This window comes from Ursus arctos, unplaced genomic scaffold, assembly GCF_023065955.2.
Source record: "Ursus arctos isolate Adak ecotype North America unplaced genomic scaffold, UrsArc2.0 scaffold_15, whole genome shotgun sequence".
Lineage (NCBI taxonomy): Eukaryota > Metazoa > Chordata > Mammalia > Carnivora > Ursidae > Ursus > Ursus arctos.
In genome coordinates this window covers 49,189,765-49,213,583 of record NW_026622819.1, presented here as the reverse complement: position 1 = coordinate 49,213,583, position 23,819 = coordinate 49,189,765, and the positions used below count along the sequence as shown (strand labels likewise).

Sequence of the window (23,819 nt, the reverse complement as noted above, 5' to 3'; positions counted from 1 at the left end):
GATGCTGCACTCTGGGCCACCTCACCTTTAATATCCAAATGCATAAACCTTGAAAAGACTTGTCATTCATTTGCTCGTTCATTCATTCATTCATTCAATAAACATTAGATTCTGTTCTGTGTTAGGCCATGCATTACCTGCTAGAGATACATGAGGGGAAGAAAAGAGAGAGATTGTCCTGACTGTATTTTCTAGTGAAAGAGACAGACATTAATTTTAAGAGTTATATAAATCGATATAAAATTAGAACTTAGATACTTCCAAGGAAAGGTATATGGTGATCTTACAGTGAATAAGAGGGAGATCTGGCCTAGTTAAGAAAGTCAGGAAAGACTTCCAGAAGGAAGTGACAATTGAAGTATAACCTGAAAGAAGAGAATGCATGAACTGGGTAAAAACAAAAGTCAGGAAGGGAGCCAGGGGAATGTTCCTGCCAACAGATCTTCATGTGCAAAGGCATAGTGGCAAGAAGGAGTAAGATGTACTGGAAAACTTAAAAATGTAAGCCATACTTTCAAGATAATACATGAAAGATCATCTTTTAATTATAAAGCAAAATATACATACCTAGATATCATCCTAAAGTTTATAATTACTATTACAAGCTATCATTTATTGAGCAACTACTATGATTGAGAACCCTCTCGTGTATGTAACAAATATTAACCTTTGTAATATTTATATGAGCCCTTTACAGTAGGCAGTACTATCCCCATTTTATACAAGTTGAAACAAGCTCCAGAAGATCACACAGTTAGTAAACAATTTGAGTTTGAATATAACTGGATTTGGCTTCAAAGCCCTTACCATAATTCCAGGTGACACTGAAAGAGAATGTCATTTTAGTTGGTAAGGGCCAACAATAGGGAAGAAATAGTGTGGAGAGTATATTTTTCTATCCATGGTTTTTACTCACACTTTGCTTGCTCCTTCCAGGTGGGCTAACCTCTATTTTCTGTTCCTGGTGATTCTGAACTGGATGCCCTCCATGGAAGTTTTCCACAGAGAAATCACCATGTTACCATTGGCCATCGTGCTGTTCATCATCATGGTCAAGGATGGCATGGAGGACTTCAAGAGACATCGTTTTGATAGAGAGATCAACTGTTCCAACATCTGGATATATGAAAGGTAAGAGAAACCATTCTTCTGTTTGCTTTCTTGCAAATAGGTTATGCAAACTCATCAGCATTTTCAAAGGATTGGTCTCTCACATTTTATTTTCTTAAGTTCACTGAATTCAGTGATTGTCAACCAGGGCAATTTTTCCCAGCAGAGAACATTTGACAATGCCTGGAGACATTTTTGGCTGCCATATTGGGAAGGAAAATGACAATGGCATGTAGTGGTTAAAAGCATAAAGATGATGCTAAACATCTTACAATATATAGTACAGCCCTCCACAACAAATAACAACAGTAGTGCTGAGGTTTAGATACCTTGATTTAACATGTATAAACACTCAAATTATTAAATACAAGAATGTTATATTATTAAAAGTCGGGTTGAAAGTTCAAGAATTGATGTCTAGAATTTACTGGATCATCTCGGGAGACCAAGTTTAAGAGCAGCTCTTTGGAGAGTGACAGGTAATGTCTCTCAAGCAAGAAAATGTATACCATTTTTAAAGCATCTGAGGCTCCTTGTTTTTAAAACTTAACCAGGTAGGTTTTAGGACCTAGAGTTGGCACACCTGTTCTTGGCTGCCTGGGTGGAAAAGGAAGATCCCCTGTGGGTGACGTCGATATTCCAACAGGCGGAGTCTCAACAGGTAGAAGGAAGTGGCCTGGAAGGTGCACACCTGTTCTCTGCAAGCTTTTTCCTTGTCATTTCTCACCTGGTGTTTGTAAACCAGCTTTTTATTTTTAATTTTCCTTTTGAAAGAAGAGAGAGAAATTTCCAGCAGAGAAGGCAAGTAAAAGATGTCAGGGACATGACTCACCGGCAGTTCAACAATGGAACTGATTAGGGAAAAAACTCTTTAACGGGGAACTCACGTGTTGTGCTATGAGAATTAAAGAGACGGATTGAGCAGAGATGAGAAAGGAAGGGAAGAAAAGGTGGAAAAGGAAAGAAGACAAGAAACGAGTAATAGTCTCCAACCTGCCCTTTGAAGAACGGTCCTACAAAGAGAATCCCAACAGGCATTACTGTGGAAATCAAATTAAGACCAGCAAGTACACTGTGCTTTCCTTCATACCCAAGAACATCTTTGAACAGCTACACCGCCTTGCCAATCTCTATTTTCTGGGCATTGTGGTTCTGAATTTCATCCCCGTGGTTAATGCTTTCCAGCCCGAAGTGAGCATGATACCTATCTGTATCATTCTGGCAGTCACTGCCATCAAGGATGCTTGGGAAGACCTCCGGAGGTACAAGTCTGATAAAGTGATCAATAACCAAGAGTGTATCGTCTATACCAGGTAAAGCAAAACCCTTTGGGGAAGTCTTGTGAGCCCAGCTCTAATCTTTCTGTGGCTGCTGTCACTACTGCTACTGTTTATAGAGGAGATGGAGTAGGGAGGTAGCATTATTTTATTTCAGTGAAGCTGTTTAATTCTCCACAGTCAGAATTATGATGTAAAACCAAAAGCCAGATTAAAAAGAGAGAGAGAGAGACTTGAATCCGTTGTTTATTTTTTTTAAGGATTTATTTATTTATTTATTTGAGAGAGAGAGTGCAAGCAGGGGGAGGGAGAGGAACAAGCAGACTCCACACTGAGTGTGGAGCCCAAGGCAGGGCTGCTCTCACAACCCTGAGATCATGACCTAAGCCAAAACCAAGAGTCAGACACTTAACAGACTAAGCCACCCAGGCAGCCCTAGAATCCACTGTTGATTAAAATTAAGAGGTCTTTATTTGGCATTTTCTTTGGTATTTCAAATGTGTTTAAAATTGTTATACGCAACTAATGAATCATCGAACTTTACATCAAAAACCAGGGATGTACAATATGGTGACTAACATAGTATAATAAAAAAAACATTAAATTAAAAAAAAGATTTAAGAATTTGGCAGAAGTTCTCATCCATTCTTAGCCCAGCGTGACTACGAGCGCACTGGAGCATGTTCAGAGACCTTTGGAGGGAAGAGGTATCACTGTTTTTCAGGAGAGCAGTAGAGCATCGTATTAGATGAACTGGAGACACACTGCCTGAGTCAGATCACTCATTAACTACATGTTAGGCAGGTGACCCAACCTCTCTGAGCCTTGTTTTGTCATCTGTAAAATTGAAACCTTTCGTGGGGTGGTCGTGAGAATTGCATCATCGGGAAGTGCTTAGCACTATGCCTGATATATAATAAATGCTCAATACGCAAGCAGCAATTGCTTTATTTTTAGAATGCAAAACTCATATTAGCTCCATCATCAAGGCTTTCCTTACGATTTCTCTTTGATGTTGTCCCAACAAAAGCAAAAACGGTGAACCACCTGTCTTACCACATTATTTAAAGTTTATACATGCTGTTGTTTTATAAAGGTTCCATTGAGGGTTGTTAGGGTAAGGACGTGCTCTTGGTCAGCCATATCCGTATCTTTCTCTGGTGAAAGAGAAAAAGATAAGAGTTATTGTAGGTCTTAACTTTATGACTGCACATGTAGCCAACAAAGAAACAAGGGATTAAGTCTGGGCTTATAGAGCGACTGCCATGACTGAGTGCTTTCTGGGCTAGCAATCCGAAGCCTCTAATGATTGAGTCACTAGCAGCTGAGGTCTTGACTTCTTGGCAGATAAGGAAAACATCATCTCTCTCAAGGAGCACCATCCGTCTGACTTTTTCCCTCTGACTTTATCAGACCTAACTCAGAGGAAGTTCTGCGGTCCCTCTGGTCACTCTTAGAAAGAAAGGGGCTGGCTTCAAGGTGTGCACTGCAGCCATTTAAGGGCTTCCTTCTAAGGAGGGGTTCTCTTCCCCAGGGAAATGGAGGGTAACCGACTTGGAGCTGGCTGATAAAAGGGCTTATAAGAGACCACTGAATACAAGGGACTCATTTTTCTCCAGGGCACCTCCACAAAAAACTCCATACCCTCTCTTTGCTTGCAGGGCCACAAATGCGTATCTAAAAAAGTTAATCCGAAGCGTGTGTCTGTGTGTGTGTGTGTGTGTGTGTGTGTGTGTGTGTTCAGCTAAATCTAATTGTCTTGATCATTGTTAGCACACTGAACATCTAGAGATGAGATTTAGTCGTTCCTCACCTTCGAATAATAAAATTATAAAGAAAGGGAAAGTAATTGTCAGGTTACCTTTCTTTGAAGAGACTGTCACCAGTCCACCCCATCACTTTCTGTTTGCTACTTTTCTCCTTTGTTGTTTTTCTCAGAGAAGACACACAGTGGTGAGCCAGGAAACTGGTTCTTTAGGGAAGAATGAGTGTGGACCTCAATTAGCTTGATCCTGTTCTCCCTGATCTGCCAGAAATCCTCTGCCCTAAGCCTCCTAGAATCATTGGCCTGTTCTTGGGGATAATCTCAGTGTTGATCAGACCCTAGATTGACCTGTGCTGGGAGCTGGTCTGACGTAGGCCAGGCTGTTGTTCTGTTCTCAAGATAGTTTCCAGGGAACAATGAAAAACCGAGGTGATAGCAATCCTAGCAAAAGGAGACCTTAGTCTGCAGGTTCACCAGCAGTGAGGGACATAAGAGCTTTTATAGTAGCAGTATTTCCCAAAGTGTATTCAGTGGAATAATAATGACAAAGAGGTGGCCTCTGAAAAAAAGACATTCATGATCAAAAATTGTACATTGACCCTCCTAACCCATGTTCCATGAGGGAACTAAGAGAAGAGACACAGAAAAGAAATCTGTCCATCCTTAACTCAGTATTATTCCAAACTTACTTAACCTTGGAAATTTTTTCTAACAAATATTAACAACTCAATTTGGGGGATTTTACTTTCTTCAGTATAACAAAATAATTGACTACAGGGCCAGGGAGATAATTGAATGAATGAAATAGACTCGATACAAAAAGGAAAGCAATATTGTCTGTGTGCTAATACATGGGGACGGATCCTCAACGTCGGTGCTAGGACGAGCTAGGGAATGGCGAGTGCTGTGGCAAACTGGGGGATCCATGCTCTCATATCAGGAGGCAGAGCTGGCCGCCAAGTGGAAATACAGACCTAGTGTTGCCAGATTGTCGAATTTTATTAAAGGAGCTTAGAAGTTAATATTTTTATTTGAAATAACCTGATATTAAATGAAATAATCTGATATAATTTTTTTTCAAATACTTCATGCCTTTTTGTTTGGCCTGAAGTTCTTATTTTGCCTGTGAGCCCCTAATTTGCAATCTTTGCTTTAGTATCTAGTCCTAGGAATCTGGAGTTTCTGCAAAAGAATAATTAGATTCTTCTTTTGAGCTTTATCTTCAGTGAGGGAACCTCTTAACCTCTTTGGGCAGGGATGGGGTGTGACTTTGAAGGGAGAATGCAGGCCTGGTATTCAGTAGGTCTAAACTTTAGGCCCAGATCTGTGACTGACTACTGATAATAGCTTAGAAAAGTCATTTAAATCTCTGGATCTCAGTTTCCACTTTTGTAAGACTTGGGAGTCAGACCAGATCTTGTCCCGTGAAATGGGCTCTGAAAGAAGAGAATCCACAACCAAATAAGTCTGAGAAATAGGACATTCTTAATGTTCTCTTGAATCTAACAATGCACATCAATATAATAAAGGTCCTAGGAGGACCCTCCATAAGCAACCTGCCCAATTTTGTTTAACTCAGTTGTGTCTGTTGAAATACTCTCTGCTGTAAACAGCAGAAACCAACTCAAATTTAAACGCCAAACAGACTTGTTGGTTTAAGTCAACTACAAATGTTCTGAGGTGGGCAGGTGATCAGGTATAGTTCAGTCTGCATTCTAGATCTGGCGCTTAGCTGTCCTTTTCATTCAGTCTCCTCTGCATCATCTTTACCCCAGGCAGACTTCCCTCGTGACAGTGAAATGGCTGCAGCAGCTCCAGCCTTCATATCTACATGTGGTAACTCACAAAGGGAAAAAGAAAGGCACTTCTAGGAGCACTCTTGCAAGGGCAAGGAAGCTTATTTTCCAGACCCTCCTCACACCTCAGTGACCCTGATGGATCACATGCCCATCCCTGAACCAATCCCTGTGAGCAGAAGATGGGATTATGTGAACTAAATTTAACTGAACCACAGTTCAGCATGAAGACAGTTTCCCTGAAAGCATACGTACTATCCAGAGAAGATGTAAACCCAAATGGAAAAAAAAAAAATAAGGTAGTTTCTAAGAGAAGGAGAGACAGATATTGGAGAGGCCACCTCTATATACTCAATACCATCATCTTAAAATATTTTTGAGCCTAGACTCTTCGTAAATTGCTTCGCACATATTAACAGGAGCATACACTCTTAGGGACATTCTGTACTATACATCAGTAAGGTTCTTCCAACTCTGAAGTGGATTGGTTCTATAAAAGACCCCGGAATAGGAAGCTAGGAAATTCTAGGTAAGTGTTAGTCATTACCTTAACTGGTGGATGCTGAAGGACATTTCCTTTTGCCAAATATTGATGACACATGATAGGATGTCGGGCAAAGAGTACAAGATCCAAGAGGACAATTTGTTTTTTGAGAACAATGTAAAAGCTTATATCTCAAGCACTAGCTCTATCCATTTTGTCTCAGAGTCACACATTTGAGAAATGAGTGTGTGTGTGTGTGTGTGTGTGTGTGTGTGTGTGTACACACATACACAAGAGTATAATTGAATACTAGGGCCCTTAGAATTTCGCTCAACCCAATCCCATGCATCATGCAGCCCAGACTTGTTTATACCGTGAGAGACTCCTTTTGCAAACAGCAGAAGCCTTGTTAACAGAATTACAATCCTGTTAGAGCATTTTCTTTTAATATAGCAACTGTGCTTGTGGTCTAAAGGTGACCCATTAATCAGATTTATGGAATGACTTCAAGAAGAGATTAGCTTCAGAATTGTATTAGCTTACTTTCTCCCAGGGCTCAATTTAATGAATCTAGGAACCATACCCAGCAAGAGATTTCTATCCTTCCATTCAGCTTAGTGCATTTTTATTTGTATTCAGAAAACATGCAGTAAGGAAGCAGGGGTGTGAACTGAGGAGATCCATGGTGGGGTTTGTCCCCATGTTATAATGAAACTAAAGCCCTCCAGTGTCTCAGCAGCAGCTGAGCACTCATTTGTTCCCGAATGTTCATTCAGGATCCAGTATGTGTACACCACAGGGTAGGCCCTGAGTACACCCCAGGGGCTCTCAGTCCAGTGATCACAAGGAACTTGGAAACAGCTACGGTGTCCAAGGCCTATGTACAAAGGGCCACAGTCAATAAGGGGAAGAGGTAATGCATCTGCCTGCAGAAAACATCAAGGTTGAGGGAAGGCTTCCCTGAAGAAGTGACACTTCAAGAGGCATCAGAAGATGAGCAGCATTGAAACATGTAGAGGGAACACATTTTAACTCATAGCCTGTTCATGTGTCAACTAAAGGTTGTACGTGTGGCTTGTGCTGGTATCAAAGGACCGGGACCAAGAAATGTCAGAAATTTAGAAGAATGGCTCAGATTAGAAATTTTAAAATTCTGGCTCTTTTACTAATACTTTCCTGGAAGTCAGGTGGCTGCTATAACAGATGCTACAGGAGAGTGGCCAGTCTTCTGACAGCATGGCACTGAGGGCCTGATTTCCCAGCAGTGGCCAGCTCTACTGGGAAGAAAGAAGCCTGGCCTGCAACCTGTTTTTATTTGTATATCAGTCGCTTTTCATGCCAGAGCCCCCATTGGAAAGCCTGAGAATGTGGAAACCAGAAGTCCTGATCCTGGCTCTGCCACTAATTAACTATATGATGTCAGTGAAGTCACTTAAGCAGTTGGGGCCCCATTTGTCTCATCCTTAGTGATCATAATCTCTATGGTATATTTTGTGAAAAGACACATAGTTGACATGCAAGAGGGCTTGAAAATAACAGAGCTATAGAAACAAACTATACAGTGTGTGCCAAAGGAGGGTGTGAAAAATGAGTCCCAACGATGGCATTTAAAATGTGGCCTCTTACTGGATGCTTGGCATGAAGGACTTTTGGCATCAGACCCAGGATTGTCCCAGAACTGCCGCTTCTAAAGCTTGACTCTATGTAGTGACTTGACCACTTGAGCCTTCATTTCAACCTCTGTAAAGTGAGAAGAATACTACAACCTAATTCTTAGGGTCCTGTGGATGGAATGAGATCATCTTTATAAACTGTTTAACTCCCTATCTGCACCATAAGTAGTACTAAGTAATTTTTTCTTAATTTCAAATGACTTCAACTCTAATTTTTTCAATGCCAGGCCCAGTCTGAGTCTTTAACTTTCATGCTATACTCTCCACACATGCAAGGGAGGAATCCCTTATTTTAATAGTGAAAACCAAGTCTCTGCTCCCTCATTTCTATCCTATGTGGCAGAGTTTGAAACCTGAAATCAAGAAACCCCTCTGGAACCTGGCCCTCTTCCCCCTCCTCCCTTTTCCCAGTGTACCTGAGCACAACCACACCAACACTTACGTTCAGGCAAAGGATCCAGGTGGCCTCAATTAGTCCAGAGCTGAGGGCTCTTTGTCCAACCCAACTTCTAACAAAAAGCATGCATTAGAATATCATACTTGTGCGGCTATTAAGAAGGCAGCTCTTTGGGCCCCATTTCACTATCATTTCCTCTAAATAACAGCTCTTTGGGAAACCCAAAGGAGATGAGATAGTTGATAAGACAGAATTCAAGCTTTGCCAGGGTTATTCTAACATCAAGACCCATAAACACACCTTTACTCTAAAACTATCTCCCCAGATTGCTGTGGGTACTAAGTGGGAGAATGTATGTAAAATGCTTAGCATGGTGCCTGACATTCAGTAGCATTCGGAAAATGTTAGCTAAAATATTGCTGCAGAGTTCTATAATCCTGATAGCCAGGAGTTACCATGACCTTGACCCAAGAGGTTTAAGGAAGAAATGCCATTGGCTGGCATTTGAAACTACATGAGAGAAGACAAACTCTTTGGCTAAAGAACTTGAACTCCAAGCTCTTGAACAGAACAAAATGGGCCTGAGGGAAGAATCTGAAAATGCAGACAACAGAGAAACATCTAGTGTCATCTGAAGCGTGACATGAAAAGCACCCCTGGCTGGAGTTTACACATCAGCAGCCCATTGCGTTCATCCCACACATCTTTGCTCTGCATTTGGCATCAGCAAACTAGGCTCTGCTCTGAAGCGTCAATTTTACAAGCTCCCACCCTATTCGCACTGCCTCCCCTGAGCTCGCAGAAGGCCATAAACTATTTGGGCCAATTCAACTTGTCATTTCAGGGTAGAATGCATTAGGTCTTCTCCAAAACTCAATGGATGGAAGAGTCATAAAACAAGAACCCAGGTGTCCCTGAAGCTCTGTCCTCATGTCAACAGGCACAATTTATACTTTGGCAGGTGAGGATTTATAGCCTCTGCTAAGGAGCTCACAATTCTAAAAGGTGAGGCTCCTATTTCAACCCGGTTCCAGTTGTTTAGGTCGCCAGCTTCTGAGGCTTCTGAGGCTTCATCTGCTTCATACCTCACTCACAAACAGAACCAAGAGACCACATCAAGCCGTGATGCTCCCATCACTGTCACTTATATGTCCTGGTAGACACACCTGTGTCACCTTACGCCAGTTAGATAACCTTTCTGGGCCAGCTTTCTCATCTATGAAATGGAGATAAAGGTAATAATAAAAGTTGTTTCATTATTAGGCAGCTAAATAGTAATGTAGCTTAAGTGCTGGGCCAAAGATAGATAAGCATATTGTGTTGTGTTGTATATTATCAGGAGTCTCCCCTAGTGAGTCCATAACAAACAGAGATAGATTGGAGGTTAAAATGGCTAAAGTTTAGGAAAACTTCCCTTCTGCTGCCTCATGTTCAAGACAAATTTACACAGAATCAATTACTAAATATTAACCAAACACTTCCCCATATGCTAGACCTCCCCACCAGACCCTATGTAGGAACAGAAATATAAGGCTCAGGGATCATCCTAGCTCTCCACAAGCTTATCACATTGTTGAAAGTAAAAGATACATCAAATAGTTAGGAAATAGGAATATGTCAGGAAATGGGGCAAAGAGAGGTGCACCACTGATGGCTCAGTGCCCAGCAGTGAAAGTGAAAGGTAGCATTTGGATCTGCAGAGGCTCAAGGGAGAGCATTTGGGGTGACATCTCATGCTGTCAGTACCCCCAGGCTGCTTCTCCATAATCTGTGAATGTGACCTTGATGGATTGCACCTGTGAGTCTCTTGTCCCTTTTAAGCATGGTGTTTCCATGGCCATCACTGCTTTGTGCCATTCCGTGCTCATTTCTGCCTTCTGTGTGTGACAGTCACATGCACAAAGAGGTCAAGGAGTTGACTACCCCTTGGAGCTTCAGTACAAAGATGGGACTCTCACTATAAAGAAGGACTTTAGTAACAAATGCGAATGGTTATGTTAGGCCTCATTGGCCTCTGGGTGAGGTCACATTAATACATATACCCCAGTGACACTTAACCCCAAACTGCTGATTTGGGACATGTCCTCCCACCCTAATTTCAAGCCTCCCCAGATATGCTTAAGCATCCTTAGATACAGGGAATATCACTGTGTCCCCAGTATTTCCAGCCAAGCCAGAAATCAAGGTATCTTACTACTCTGGCCTCCACTGTCCCCTTCTGGTACTTTTCTTTGTCCTGTAAGCCTGAAGCCCTCTCACTGTGGTCTGTAGCTGACAGGTGGATACAGAGGGCAAGGAATAGCCAGGCTGGGGGCACTCATGACCCAGGCTCAGGCTGTCTTTAACGGAACTGCTTTAGCTTCTGTGCCATTTCCTGGAGCCAGGTCAGGGACAGAAGCCACACAACCCTTTTCCCCTTTGTCCCTTTTCAAATCTTCTATACCCTCTTGCCAGTTTCCTCCCCCAGGCGGAAAAAAAAAGAAAAAGAAAAAAAATCCCATTCATTTGAGATCATAAAAATAGACAATTAACACTGTCTCTAGTCTACTGTCTCCACAGCAGTGACCCTGTTTGCTCCAAGCTAATAATAACTACAATGATAATAATAGCAGCAGTAAATGCCATTTGCTGTGCAGTCATTAAACACTTCTCATTTATTTTAGTTAGCTCTCACTATAACCTATAGGATATATTTTTGTTGTCCTATTTGATAGATGAATAAGTTGGGGGTCAGACATTTAAGCAGTGGGTTCGGGGCAACACCACATGCAAGAGATAGTTCCAGGTTTCAAATCAGCCTCACCTGACTCCAAAGCTTTTAACCACTCTCTCGTACTGCCTCTACCTCAACACACCACCGGCAAAACAATTGGGCATTACAAGTATTCCTGAGCCAGCCACAGAGCCCTTGGTTCTCTTCCTTGGCACCATGGAAAGCTAGAGTTTCCAGTGCAAACTTCATTACTATGTACCTTGCCCAGGTCACACCTAGCCTCAGTTTCCTTACCTGAATAATAGGAGTAGAATTGGAAATCCCTTTAGCCCAGATTTGTTGGGGTTTTTTTGAATTAAGACTTTATTTTTTATTAGAGCAGTCTTAGGTTGGTTCACAGCAAAATTAAGGGAACGGTAGAGAGATTTCCCATATATCCCTAGTCCCCACTCAGGCATAGCCTTCCTCATTATCAACACCCCCCCATCAGAGTGATACATTTGTCACAATACATCATAACCACCCAAAGTCCATAGTTTACATTACAGCTCACTCTTGGTGTTATATATTCTGTGCATTTGGGCAATTGTATAGCAACACGTATCCATCATTATAGTGTCCTATAGAATCGTTTCACTGCCTTAAAAATCCTCTGTGCTCGGCCTTTACATCCTTCTCCACCCCGCCCCCTTCCAACCCCTGGCAACCCCTGATCTTTTTATGTCTCCATAGTTTTGCCTTTTCAGAATGTCACATAGTTGGAATCAAACAATATGTAGCCTTTTCATATTGGCTTCTTTCACTTAGTCATATGCATTTAAGGGTCCTCTCTGTCTTTTTATAGCTTGATACCTCATTTCTTTTTAGTGCTGATTAATATTTTCATTGTTTGGATATACCACAGTTTGTCCATTCACCTACTGAAGGTCATCTTGCTTGCTTCCAAATTTGGGCAGTTATGAATAAAGCTGCTATAAACATCCCAGTGCAGGTTTTTGTATGGACATAAATTTTTAACTTCTTTGAGTAAATACCAAGAAGCATGATTGCTGGATCACGTGTTAAAAGTATGTTTCGTTTTGTAAGAAACTTTTGAACTTTCTTCCAAAGCAGCTGTACCACTTCACATTCCCACCAGCAGTGAATAGGGGTCCTTGTTGCTCCACATCCTTGCCAGCATTCAGTGTTGTCAGAGTTCTGGATTTTGGCTGTTCTAATAAGTGTGTAGTGGTTTCTCATTGTTTTAATTTGCATTTCTCTGGTAACATACGATCCAAAGTATCTTTTCATATGCTTATTTGCCAACTGTATATAATCTTTGGTGAGGTGTCTGTTCAGCTCTTTTGCCCATTTTTAAAATGGGTTGTTTATTTTCTTATTGTTGAGTTTTAAGTTATTTGTATATTTTGGATTACAGTCCTTTATCAGATGTGTCTTTTTAAGACACATATTTTCTCCTAGTCTGTGGTTATGTTCTCATTCTCTTGACATTTCCTTTTATAGAGCAGAAGTTTTTAACTTTAATGAAGTCCAGCTTATCAATTACTTCTTTCATGGGTAGTGCCTTTGGTGTTGTATCTAAAAAGTTACCACCATACACAAGGTCATCTGGATTTTCTCCTATATTAACTTCTAAAAGTCTTATGGTTTTATGTTTTGCATTTAGGTCTATGATCCATTTTGAGTTAATTTGGGGGAAGGGTGTAAGGTCTGTGTCTAAATTCATTTGTTAGTCTCTGGACTTCCAGTTCTAGCACCATTTGTTGAAAAGACTATCTTTGTTCCATTGTATTGTCTTTGGTCCTTTGTCAAAGATCAGTTGATTACATATGTCTATTTCTGAGTTCTCTGTTCTGTTCCATTGATCTGTTTATCTGTTCTTTCACCAATACCGCGCTGTCTTGATTACTGTAGCTTGAAGTCTTGAAGTCAGATAGTAATAGTCCTCCAATTTTGTTCTCCTTTAATATTGTGTTGGCTTTTCTGGGTCTTTTGCATCTTTATATCAACTTTAGAGTCAGTCTATCAACATCTGCAAAAGAACTTGCTGGGCGGCACTGATTTTAAGGATATACTTTTCTGGGAGTTTGTGTCAGTAGCCAGAGTCCTAAGTCTTCAGTCAGCTGGATTGAGTCCCTCTTTTCTGAACTGGGGAAAAGGATTCAATTTTTAGAGTCTCCTGTGTTTGTATATTGTGTAGCTGGGACAAAGCCATAAAATGCAATCATGGGCATAAAATGGGTGTCCTAATTGCATGAAAGAGAGAGTGCTGGGGCTGGCAGAACAAGGGGTTAGCACTCACTATGATATTAATAATTGTTGTCGTCATTGTCCTCATTGTCGTCACCATCGTTGTCGTCAAAGAAGCTTGTATTTATTGAGTGCCTACTAAGTCCAAAGCCCTGAGCTCAGTCCCTTTTGAGGGTCATGTCACCAATCCTTTCAACACCCTCTGAGAGGAGTGCACATATTACTGTCAACTGAAAAACAAAGGCTCCAAGCAGTTAAATAACTTGCCCAGGGTCACATGGGTAATAAGCTGTGAGGCTGGAGTTCAAACCCACTCTTAAACCCTACACTACACTCATTCTCCCCGGCATTCCTCTTTCACCCTGGGGTAGTAATGCTGACCATTCTATGTCTGGCATTCAAGCTTCTGGAAGGGCAGCTGAGGTCAGCTCATCATCTTGTTTTGAGTAGGAAGTCCCACAGACAACTAAACTTTCTGATAAAATCTCTCTACTCTAGTTCCTTGAAACTCTTTTTGTAAAACCCACACACTTGAGAAATGGAGCCTTAAGCATCCTCTCCTCCCCCATTTCCCTCCTTTCACCTGCTTCCCCATGGCATCCAGTTGGTTACAAACCTCTCTTGCTGTTTATTTCCCTCTTAATAAGTCCCATCTCCTCTCAGAAAGCCATTTAGCACGGCACCACTTAATTTCTCCTCGAAGCAGAATCTGCCAGATGGAGTCTTCATCCCAAGCCATTGTTGATTTGTCTTATTTTTAAACAGCAGTGAACATCACATGAAACTAAAATAGCAGTCGGTTCCCAGGTGTGACTCACTGAGCAGGGAGGTGATCAAGAGCGTATGGACTCGTCCACCTGAGGCAGCTGTTCCAAATGACTTCCTCAGGCGGCACCCAGCCAGCTGCTGGCCACATCTGGGTGTCACTCAATGCAGGGGCACGCTGCTTTTCCGCATCAACTGGGTTCAGCCACTCATCACTTCCTCTGGCTGGAACCCTCGGGCTGTGCATCCTTGCCTTTTCTACAGACATACTCATACTCCTGACTGTTGGGGAGACAAAGTGGACCCCAGACTAAGAGACCAGCACAAAGTGGCCAAGTGAAAGAATGACATGTCTCATTTTTTTACCCTGATGTCTCATTTTTTATCCTCAAAAGTTCCTTTAAAATTTTACTCTGATTCTATAACATAGCTGTATTTGGGTTAATATCAATATAATTCATCAAATTGTGTACCAGCTATATTACTAAACTATATCCCTACACACACACACACACACACACACACACACACTTTTTTTTAAACTAACATCCAGAAATCATTTTGATTCTGTAACTTCATTATCCTAGACACACGTAATAGGATGTGTGCCTCAAGGCATATGTGCCTCTGTTTGAGGTGCACACTCAAAAAGATAGGCAATCTCTTTCTTAAGGGAGGGTATGCCTACAACAGGGACTGAGAATGTTTCTTTACTGCCACACATCATCCTAAGGAAGAGAGGATTAACCTAAAGGAAAGACAGAAGTGATTGTTACTAGTAAGGCAGTGACTTCCCTGGGATCTAAGGAATAATCGAAATCAGAGACTGGTCTGACTTACAGCATCTTGGGTAGCTCCCTGACCTCATTATACATATTATCCCAATGGGAATTGACAACACTCCAGCCCAGTTCACAGAGTGACTGCTTATAAAAATGTATATACCATAAGCTCATCTCCATAACCCTCCATCTTCCATCACCTTGATAACCCAGATCCCATAATAAGCAGTGGGGTCCTTTATTAGAAGGAGGAAGAATGAGGGGAACCTGGGTGGCTCAGTTGGTTAAGCATCTGCCTTCAGCTCAGGTCATGATCCCAGGGTCCTGGGACCAAGCCCCACATTGGGCTCCTTGCTCATTGGAGAGCCTGCTTCTCCCTCTCTCTCGCTGCTGCTGCTGTCCCTGCTTGTGCGCTCGCTCTCTCTCTCTCTCTGTCAAATAAATAAATAAAATCTTTTTATTTAGAAATGAAAAAAAGAAGGGGGAAGAATGAGATTCAGTGTTCACAGATGAAGGTTTGTTAGCCTTACCTCTGATATGCCTATGTATGCAGCAGTCCCAACTAGCATTTGCAAATCTGAACCAGTGTGCTCTGGAAGTGATGGCAATCAGAATATTGCTCAGAGTCAAAGACATTTTCACTAAACTCAATCTCATATACCAGGCAGAATGCTGAGATTATAGCAATCAGCTGATACTCACCATCCCCAAAGGCATTATCTGATAGGACCCAGAAGTCAAAGCCAGGAGGTGGAGAAGAATACAGACAAATTGAGAGATAATCCTTTATTCCTTGGAGCAATTTTGCTGTAACATTTAGGAATTTCTTGTTTTGTTTTAAGCACCCACTCAAAAAGAACAACAACAACAAAAGCAATAGAGAAAGCCAGTCTTTCATTGACCTGTGAATTCCTTCTCCCATGGAGAGTATGCACCATTCCAGTTCTTTCAAGTAGCCTTATACTAGAACATTTAACAAGTGCTCTCAGGGCTACTCTGAAGAAAAAACAAATCCTTCCCTGAATCAGCAGAAAGACCACGAATTATTTGACAGTAATATTCACATTCCTGATGGAGGAGTAGCCACCCTAAATACATCAATAAACAAACAAGTATATTTCTGAAATGCCACTGAGAAAAAAATATGGCGGGTACTGTCCCTATTCTTTACAGGAAAAATAAGTGATAAAATAAGCTTATGGAATCAAAAAGTGTTTAGAAACCTGTCAAATGTCTTTCCATGGAAAGAAGCACTATTACTAAAATGCTACAGATGTGTTGCCCCCCACATCCTCAAAAGTGGTCTCATTAGTCATTTGGATAATATTGCCCATGGAGTGATTATACCAGTGCTACCTTGCTGTGCTTTGGAAGCCACAGGAACTTCTACAGTATTCTGTGGGTCTTTAGCGTGGTAAGGTGCTCCCCAATACTAACGTTCCTAATTATGTTATAGACTCAGACCTTCCCTTGGTTGGCCTTCCAGATGAAAGCACCCTCATTTTAGGGATTAGGGGAGTCCTCCACATGGATCCTTTATGCCAAGAGCAATGGAGTCTTAGGAGGGCTTGTTTGGGGTTCTCCAGAGGACACCAAAGAAGGAAAGAAGACCTCAAACCCTTATCCTCCTCAGGGACTTTTATGAAGTCAAAAGAGAAAAGCGAAATTCCAGTCACATCTCTTTCTCTGTGAAAGAGTAGTCTTTTCATGGCAGGGGTGCCCAGATTCCAAAAGAAAGAGAAGCATTTACATGCCCAGAGGGGCTCAGCACCAGTGGAGAAAAACAGCAAAGGAGAGCCTGGCTGGACTCAGAGGCATCCAGCTGCAAGCCAGCTGGGCTCAGTTGAAAAGACCACGTGTAGAGTATTGGTTTGGTTCCAAATCCCATATTTAAAGAGGAACATTTCCAAATACAGCCTTAGACAAAACAGCTCACACCTTTAGGACAGGTCTTGAAACTGTCATATAAGAGTAATGAAGGGCACTTGGAAAGTGAAATTTGACTTGGCAAGTCCAAAAGTCTTCTGGGAATACCTGATGAATGCCTTTAAATATTCACAAAACGGTAGAAGGTGGAATAGATCAGATTTCCCAGGAGAGCAGAACTAGTTCAATATTTGGCTAAGTAGAAGGAAAACTTTCTAAGATGAGAGCTTCTTGGAATGGAATGTCTTGCCTTGGGTAGTAGGGAGTCCTTTTGCTGATGGTGCAAAAGCTGAGGCTGCCATACCACCTGAGACCTGAGGAGAGAGGGGAATACTTTTGAGAAGGTAGGATCTCCAAGCAGTGAAAACTGTGGGGTTGGGTGTCTAGTTGGACCTAGGCTCAGGTTTCAGATGTTTTTATAAGACCTTGGGAAATTTTTTCTTGGACCCTCAATTTCCTCATTTGTGAACTGGGTCTAACAATATCCATTCCAGTGGGCTATTATGCAAATTAACTACCACTCATATTAACTATCACTAGTGCTTGGCACAGTAGAAATGCTACATTTGTGATTATTGGGGCCACTGTTATATCTGAGCTTGATAAATTGGGTGGGAAGAGAAAGTTCATAATTTCCTGAGATTTCTTTAGCTCTCTGATTCCATGATCACCATGGATCCCATCCTGTCAAACTTCCTGGTGCTGTCTTTCTAATTCCCTGACTGCCCAGAGTTTTCTGTTTCAGCACCAACCCAGATCTTCCTACGCCATGATTTATATCCTCACTTTCCTACTGCCACTTTCCTGTCCTAATCAGAAACAATCTTTCCTAAACAATCTGTCCTTGCAACTCTGCTTTCTACAGTGATAACTGGCTATTCTGGAAGATGATGTATATGAAGAGTACTAGTAATATGACCATGTAGTCACCTCCTTTAATTTTTTTTTCCTCTGCTAGGAAGCAAGGCTGAGCACAGTGTCTAGTCTACAGCCAACAGTCAATCAAAACTCTAAATGATTATGAGAACAGATCTTCTACTAGTGGGAGTCTACTGGCCATGGTTAGATTTTCTAGAGAGTTGTGATGGTGGTCATTTGGGGCAAGGTAGAACACCAGACAATCTTGTGACGGGTGGCTTGGGGGATATTTAGGCACAGGTGGGACCTTCCTCCATTCGTTTATTAATTTTTGAGAGAACCTTCAAACTCACTGTTGTTTCCCCACCCAAGAAAAGAGCGGAGCTACGTGCAGAAGTGCTGGAAGGATGTGCGTGTGGGAGACTTCATCCAAATGAAATGCAACGAGATCATCCCAGCCGACATACTCCTCCTCTTCTCCTCAGACCCCAGTGGGATCTGCCACCTGGAAACTGCCAACCTGGATGGAGAGACAAACCTCAAACAAAGACGTGTCGTGAAGGGCTTCTCACAGCAGGTAAGTCTCTTTCTAAGATCTTCAAAGGTGAGGTCAAAGGTGAAGAAGCAAGCCAACTCTACTGGAAAATTGAACTTAATCTGGTAGCTAGAGGAGAGAGTAAGGGATGCCTCCTTTTGCCAAGCACTTAGGTATATTTAATCTTCCCAGTAAGCCTCTTGATGGGCATTATCCCCTTACCACAGATGGGGAGACAGGCTTAGGAACGTTAAACGATTTGCTGAAAGCCTCAGAATTCCTAAATGGGGGCCCATTCTATTAAGGAAAGTGTGGTCTCTGCTCTAAACCAAGGAGTCTAGTATCTGTTCAGTTACCCTTAGGACTAACCCACTTTTCCGTGCTTATGAAGTCTCTGTGCATCCTGCCCAACTCCACTCGCTCAACCTCTCCCTCCCTGAATCGTCTCCAGTACTACTTTCACTCCAGCATATGCCGCAGGAAGGTATTGTTAACTATTTTTCCATTTGTGTACATCTTATCTTCCCTCGTTGAGAAGCAGGGAATGATCATCAGCACGTTTAGTTAACTCCCACACTTACATGTATGGTACCATGGACATCATAGGGAAGTCATTACTGTTTGGTGGTTAAGAGTCCAGGCTCTGGAGGCTGACAGAACTGAACTCAAATTCCAACCCCACCATTTGTTAGTATTCTCACCTCAGGCAAGTTACTACTCTCTCACCTCTTTATTCCCTTATCTGGAAAATGGGTACGAAAATAGTACCTTCTCTATTAGGGTGCTTCTGAAGACTAAAGGACATGTATAGGAATTATTTAGCATGAAAGCAGACACATAGTAAGAGAGACCAGCAAATAGCGGGCAGTAAATGTCAGTGGTGTTCAGAGGCAATTATGTGTTGATAAATTGAAACTGGGTGTGATAGTCCAATTTTCAATTAAAATTCTCTTAAAAGGGTTGATTTTCAATCTAGAACCTTCTTCTGTCCATGGAAAAGAATAAAAATCTATCAGTTTCTTCACTCTGCCAGCCTTTGGCAGGAGAGAAATTAGATAAGTCAGAGGCTTTAGCAGAAAGAAGGCAAGTGCTTCACTCCTCAGAGATTCTCGTGAGCTAGAGTTATCTGGATTGAAACTTCTTGAGAGAAGACAACTTGTCATACCTCACTTTGCCTCTCTCCAAGCACCTGATGAGCAGATCTCGAAAAATCTCTTTGGTATGATTGATTCAGTCCCCAGAAGTCTGATCTCTCATCTCCTATGTAGTTCTCCCCTAGTTCTGCTGTTAGATTCAAAGGAGATAAAGAAAGGGAAAAAAATATAGGGTTTGGTGCATAGTAGGCCCACAATAAATGGTCTGTTACTGCTAACTCAGTGGTATTTATCCTGGGCATGGAAACCACCATGACCATATTGCTGCCATCTGTTTTTTCTTGTTATTTCACAGGTTCAGTCTTTCCATTGGTCTCCAGGCTGCCCTGAGTCAGTCACTGCACTAGTGTGTGGTGTCTGAGTTTTCTCTCCTTTGCTTGTCCTTACCACATTCACCAAATCACCCCAGAGTTTATAAAAAAGCAGGGTAGAATCAGGGGAAAGTTCACAAAGCCATTCTAGACGCACAGCAGTCTATGTCTTGGCTCAGGGCCCTGTGGCCTGCCCTTTAGATCAGAGGCTTTTAAGTTTCTTTAACCATAATTCACAATAAGAAATACACTCTATGCACATGCACACACACATATCCACACCTACGTGTGTGGATGTGTGTGTGAGACGTAGAATTGCCACCTCAGCCGGACTATATGCAAAGCGCTCTGAGACTTTCTATTCTACTTCATTTTTTTACAAAACTCTGGGAGCATTGAAACTTGTATTTGCTTACAATGCGTACAAGCCTCCCCCTCAGCAGTCCCTCCCCAACATCTTCAACAGGGTTCTGAGTCCTCTTTACTCTCTCTCCAGCAGCCATGCTGTGTCTGTGTCGTTGAGTTTCAACCAGCCACTTCTCTTCTTGTCTTTAGCAACAGCTCCCAAGCTGTTTCTTGTATGTTAATTAGTCAGATAGTTTGGGATTTGACTGGAAAGAAGAGCAAGATGAAAGGGTCATTCACACTCCAGTGCAGTAGACCAGCCAATTTAATAACATCTCTCAAACTCTAACCCTGAAATCTCACAGGGTACTTGGCATAATGACTTGCAAAAAAAAAAAAAATGTTCATTTGTAAAGGGAAGAAGATTTATTTGAGCTTCAAGGTTTTTAGTGTTCTCTATTCTGTTCTTTCATTCTCCCCCTTACTTTGCTTAAGTGTGTTTTTCCATTTCTATAATAATAGTTATAATAATAATGATGCACTTTTACTAAATCCTTACTGAGGGCTTTGCATGATTATCTCATTTATGCTTACATATGCCCAGGAAGATAGGGCTATTATTATCCCCATTATACACATAAGGAAAAGAAGCACAGAGAGGTTAAGTAACTTGTCCAAGGTCACTGAGCTAGAAAGTGTTGGAAGGAGGATTCAAAGGCAAGTTCGTCAAAAGTCTCAGCTCCTAAGGTTCATAGTAGCTCATCTCCCTGGCCCTTTGACTACTACCTAGAGTTTACCCAGAGATGCTTACATGATGCTTACATGAAAGCACACATTTATCATTTTCAATATTCTTCCCACATATAAGTAGCATGCAGTAGAAAGAATGAAAGTAGGCTTAGCCAGGGGCACCTGGGTGGCTAAGTCAGTTAAGCATCTGCCTTCAGCTCAGGTCATGATTTCAGGGTCCTGGGATGGAGCCCCATTGTCAGGCTCACTGCTCAGCAGGGCGTCTGCTTCTCCCTCTCCCCACTCATGCTCTCTTTCTGTCTCTCTCAAATAAATAAATAAAAATCTTGTAAATAGATAATTAATTAAATTAAAATAAAAAAATTAAACAGTAGGCTTAGCCAGCTCCCTGAGAAGACAGAATTTGGGCGGTTCTTTGCTACCTTACTTCTCCCTTATGTCAGCACTAAAAGATCTCTGAATATAGGTAGAATTCCTTTCTAACTCTTTACTGTAGCGTTTCTCAAATGTGTTGGACAGACATTGATGAGAGTTGCAGGAAGAATACATGTTGCAAAATCAAAAAGCAGAAGACAATAGGTTACAAATTTTCAAATATTTCAAATAGTACTGCCGGATGTCTCAGGTACTTTGATAAGCCCCAAGGAGAGGGGACAGGGACTAGTATGTAGCATCTCTAAACATTTAACCATAGAAACCTTTTCTTCCAAGGAACATACTCCAGGACTACTGCAGGAGACATAGGACCACAATTTAGGGATTTGCTCCAAATCTATGACAGGCGTTCAAGATGCACCAGAATCACCACAGGAAGAAACTTTTAAAAATATACATGCCTTCTTCCCCATTATCACTAAATTATGGCTCACTAGGACTGAGTAGGGGTCAAGCATGCATATTTTTTAAATGTTCCCCCATGTGATCTTGACATGAACCTACCACCTACCACCTTCGCGAAGACCTGTACAACAAAGGGAAGGTGTCACCTCAAGCACTTACAAAAAACACTTTAATAATAAGAACAAAACTACCATCTCTGTGCTGCTTACATGTGCCAGTGCTTTTGCATACGTTGTCTCTTTTAGTCCTTGCAACCACCTACGAGCTGGATAGTGCTACCCTCATTTTATAGATGAAAACTCTGAGAAATAGAAGTAGCAAATTTTACCGTTGTCTTAAGGAAGGTTCTGAGATATGGTTTTGAGATACGTACCTACAGATACGGTCTGTTAGGAAATTTGATATCTTAAATAAGAAATATTAATGGCATTTCTTAGTTTTCCCTCTAACCCCTAGTGACTATAAGACCTTCACCTTGCCAAAAGGGCTTTTACTAACAGAGATTTCCAGAAACTCTCCACCCCATCTGTACACCACACCCATTTCTACCATTTTGCAGATGATGAGAGATTAGTATATTCTGTTAATTCAGAGTCAATAAGACAAACTTTGTCCCAGCTCCCTACATCAGCATTTCTCCAGGTGGAGTGTGCCAAATGCTTATCTCAAGAGATAGTTCTTAGAAAACAAGGTTCATGGTCAAATCTGACTAGGAAACCTATGCCCTGTAGACCGCTTTTGGAAGGTCCAATGTACATCAACATAGTAAGGTCTCTGAGAAGATCTGCAGTCAACAGACCTTTTAAACTTTCTTTAACCCTGAGTTTTCAGAACTACTTTCAGCACAATAATTTTAGCATTCCTATGGAAATTGCGGGGGGGGGGGGGGGAGGGGATTAACCTGGATTGTGGAGCACACATGATCACAGTAGCTGAGCAGTAACAGAGAATGACCTAGGCAAAGCATCCTCCCCTTTCCCGTCTAGGTACAAGTAAAATTATAAACATAAAAGAGCTTCTCAAAAGTATCTTTCTCCTGTGACAAGGTACATCATTCTCAAGATTGCCAAAGAGTTGCTTTCAAAATCCTTTTCTTAGAGTTCAACTTGCACGAGGCCAACTTTTTTTTTCAACTTAGACTTTTATCATGCTGGGTGATCTTTGAATTCACAAAATTATTGACCTGTTCTTGAAATATTTATTCCCACATCCCATTGCTGAGGAAAGGGGAGGAATCCAAAATTAGGCTTATGCTAAGGTCTGCTGAGCAGGTCAGAGGACTTTATTAGAAAATTAAATTGTACCATTTTCTCTTTGATGGCATTCTGATACCCGAAATCTCTCCTTAAAAGGATTTCCAAGATGAGTAGTAGGCATTTATACCTGAAAAGATGTGCCATTTATTTTGGTAGAGGGAAAATACCAAAGCAAAGAATCAGAAATGAATTCTTCCAATTAATATTTCAGATAAAACATATTCCTGACTATTATCCAAATCACTGAATCCTATTATGTGTCAGATCATTTCCTAGTGCCAACCAAGTGCTTACTATGGCAAGTGTAATACGTGGACTAACCTCTTCAGTGTCAATTGGGAGCTTGTTAGAAATGCAGAATTTCCGTCCCTACCATGAACTCAACTGAATCTTCAGTTTAACAAGATCCCCAGGTGACTGCCATGCACAGAAGTTTGAAAGCACTGGCCTAGGGCATCACTGATTGATATAATAATTGTGCTTATCTGTTTATTGCCCGAATTAAAGATTTTTAACTGACTCTCCCTTTTAACTAACTTGCCTTCCATAATGGTTGGTGTTTTAAGCCATTTCCTCGGTTAGGAAGAACCACTGTAGCTCAGATCCTCTACAGTGAATGTGGGCACTGACTTGAACGTATTTAGGCAGCAGAGCACTTTGCCAAAAGACTTGAAGGAGGATAGGGAGTCCTTTATCACCCTTCCAGTTCAGGGATGACACACCTAGAAAGAAGCAAAAGGTAGCTGTTCTCTCAGCCCTGCCTGCCCTGAGAACCAGAGAAAAATCCCCTTTCCTGGTGGATTTTGTAATGAGACCTGCCCCTGGTAAGCTA

General features: G+C 41.6%; 1 protein-coding gene across 1 annotated transcript in view; it reads left to right on the top strand.

Moving 5' to 3' along the window:
- Positions 1 to 23,819, top strand: part of ATP10B (ATPase phospholipid transporting 10B (putative)) — a 203,820-nt gene that overhangs the window by 92,238 nt on the left and 87,763 nt on the right. Inside the window, exons 3-4 of the mRNA XM_026510910.4 lie at positions 937 to 1,131; positions 18,169 to 18,373. Coding sequence (XP_026366695.3) covers positions 937 to 1,131; positions 18,169 to 18,373 — 400 coding nt within the window. The remainder of the gene's footprint in view (positions 1 to 936; positions 1,132 to 18,168; positions 18,374 to 23,819) is intronic.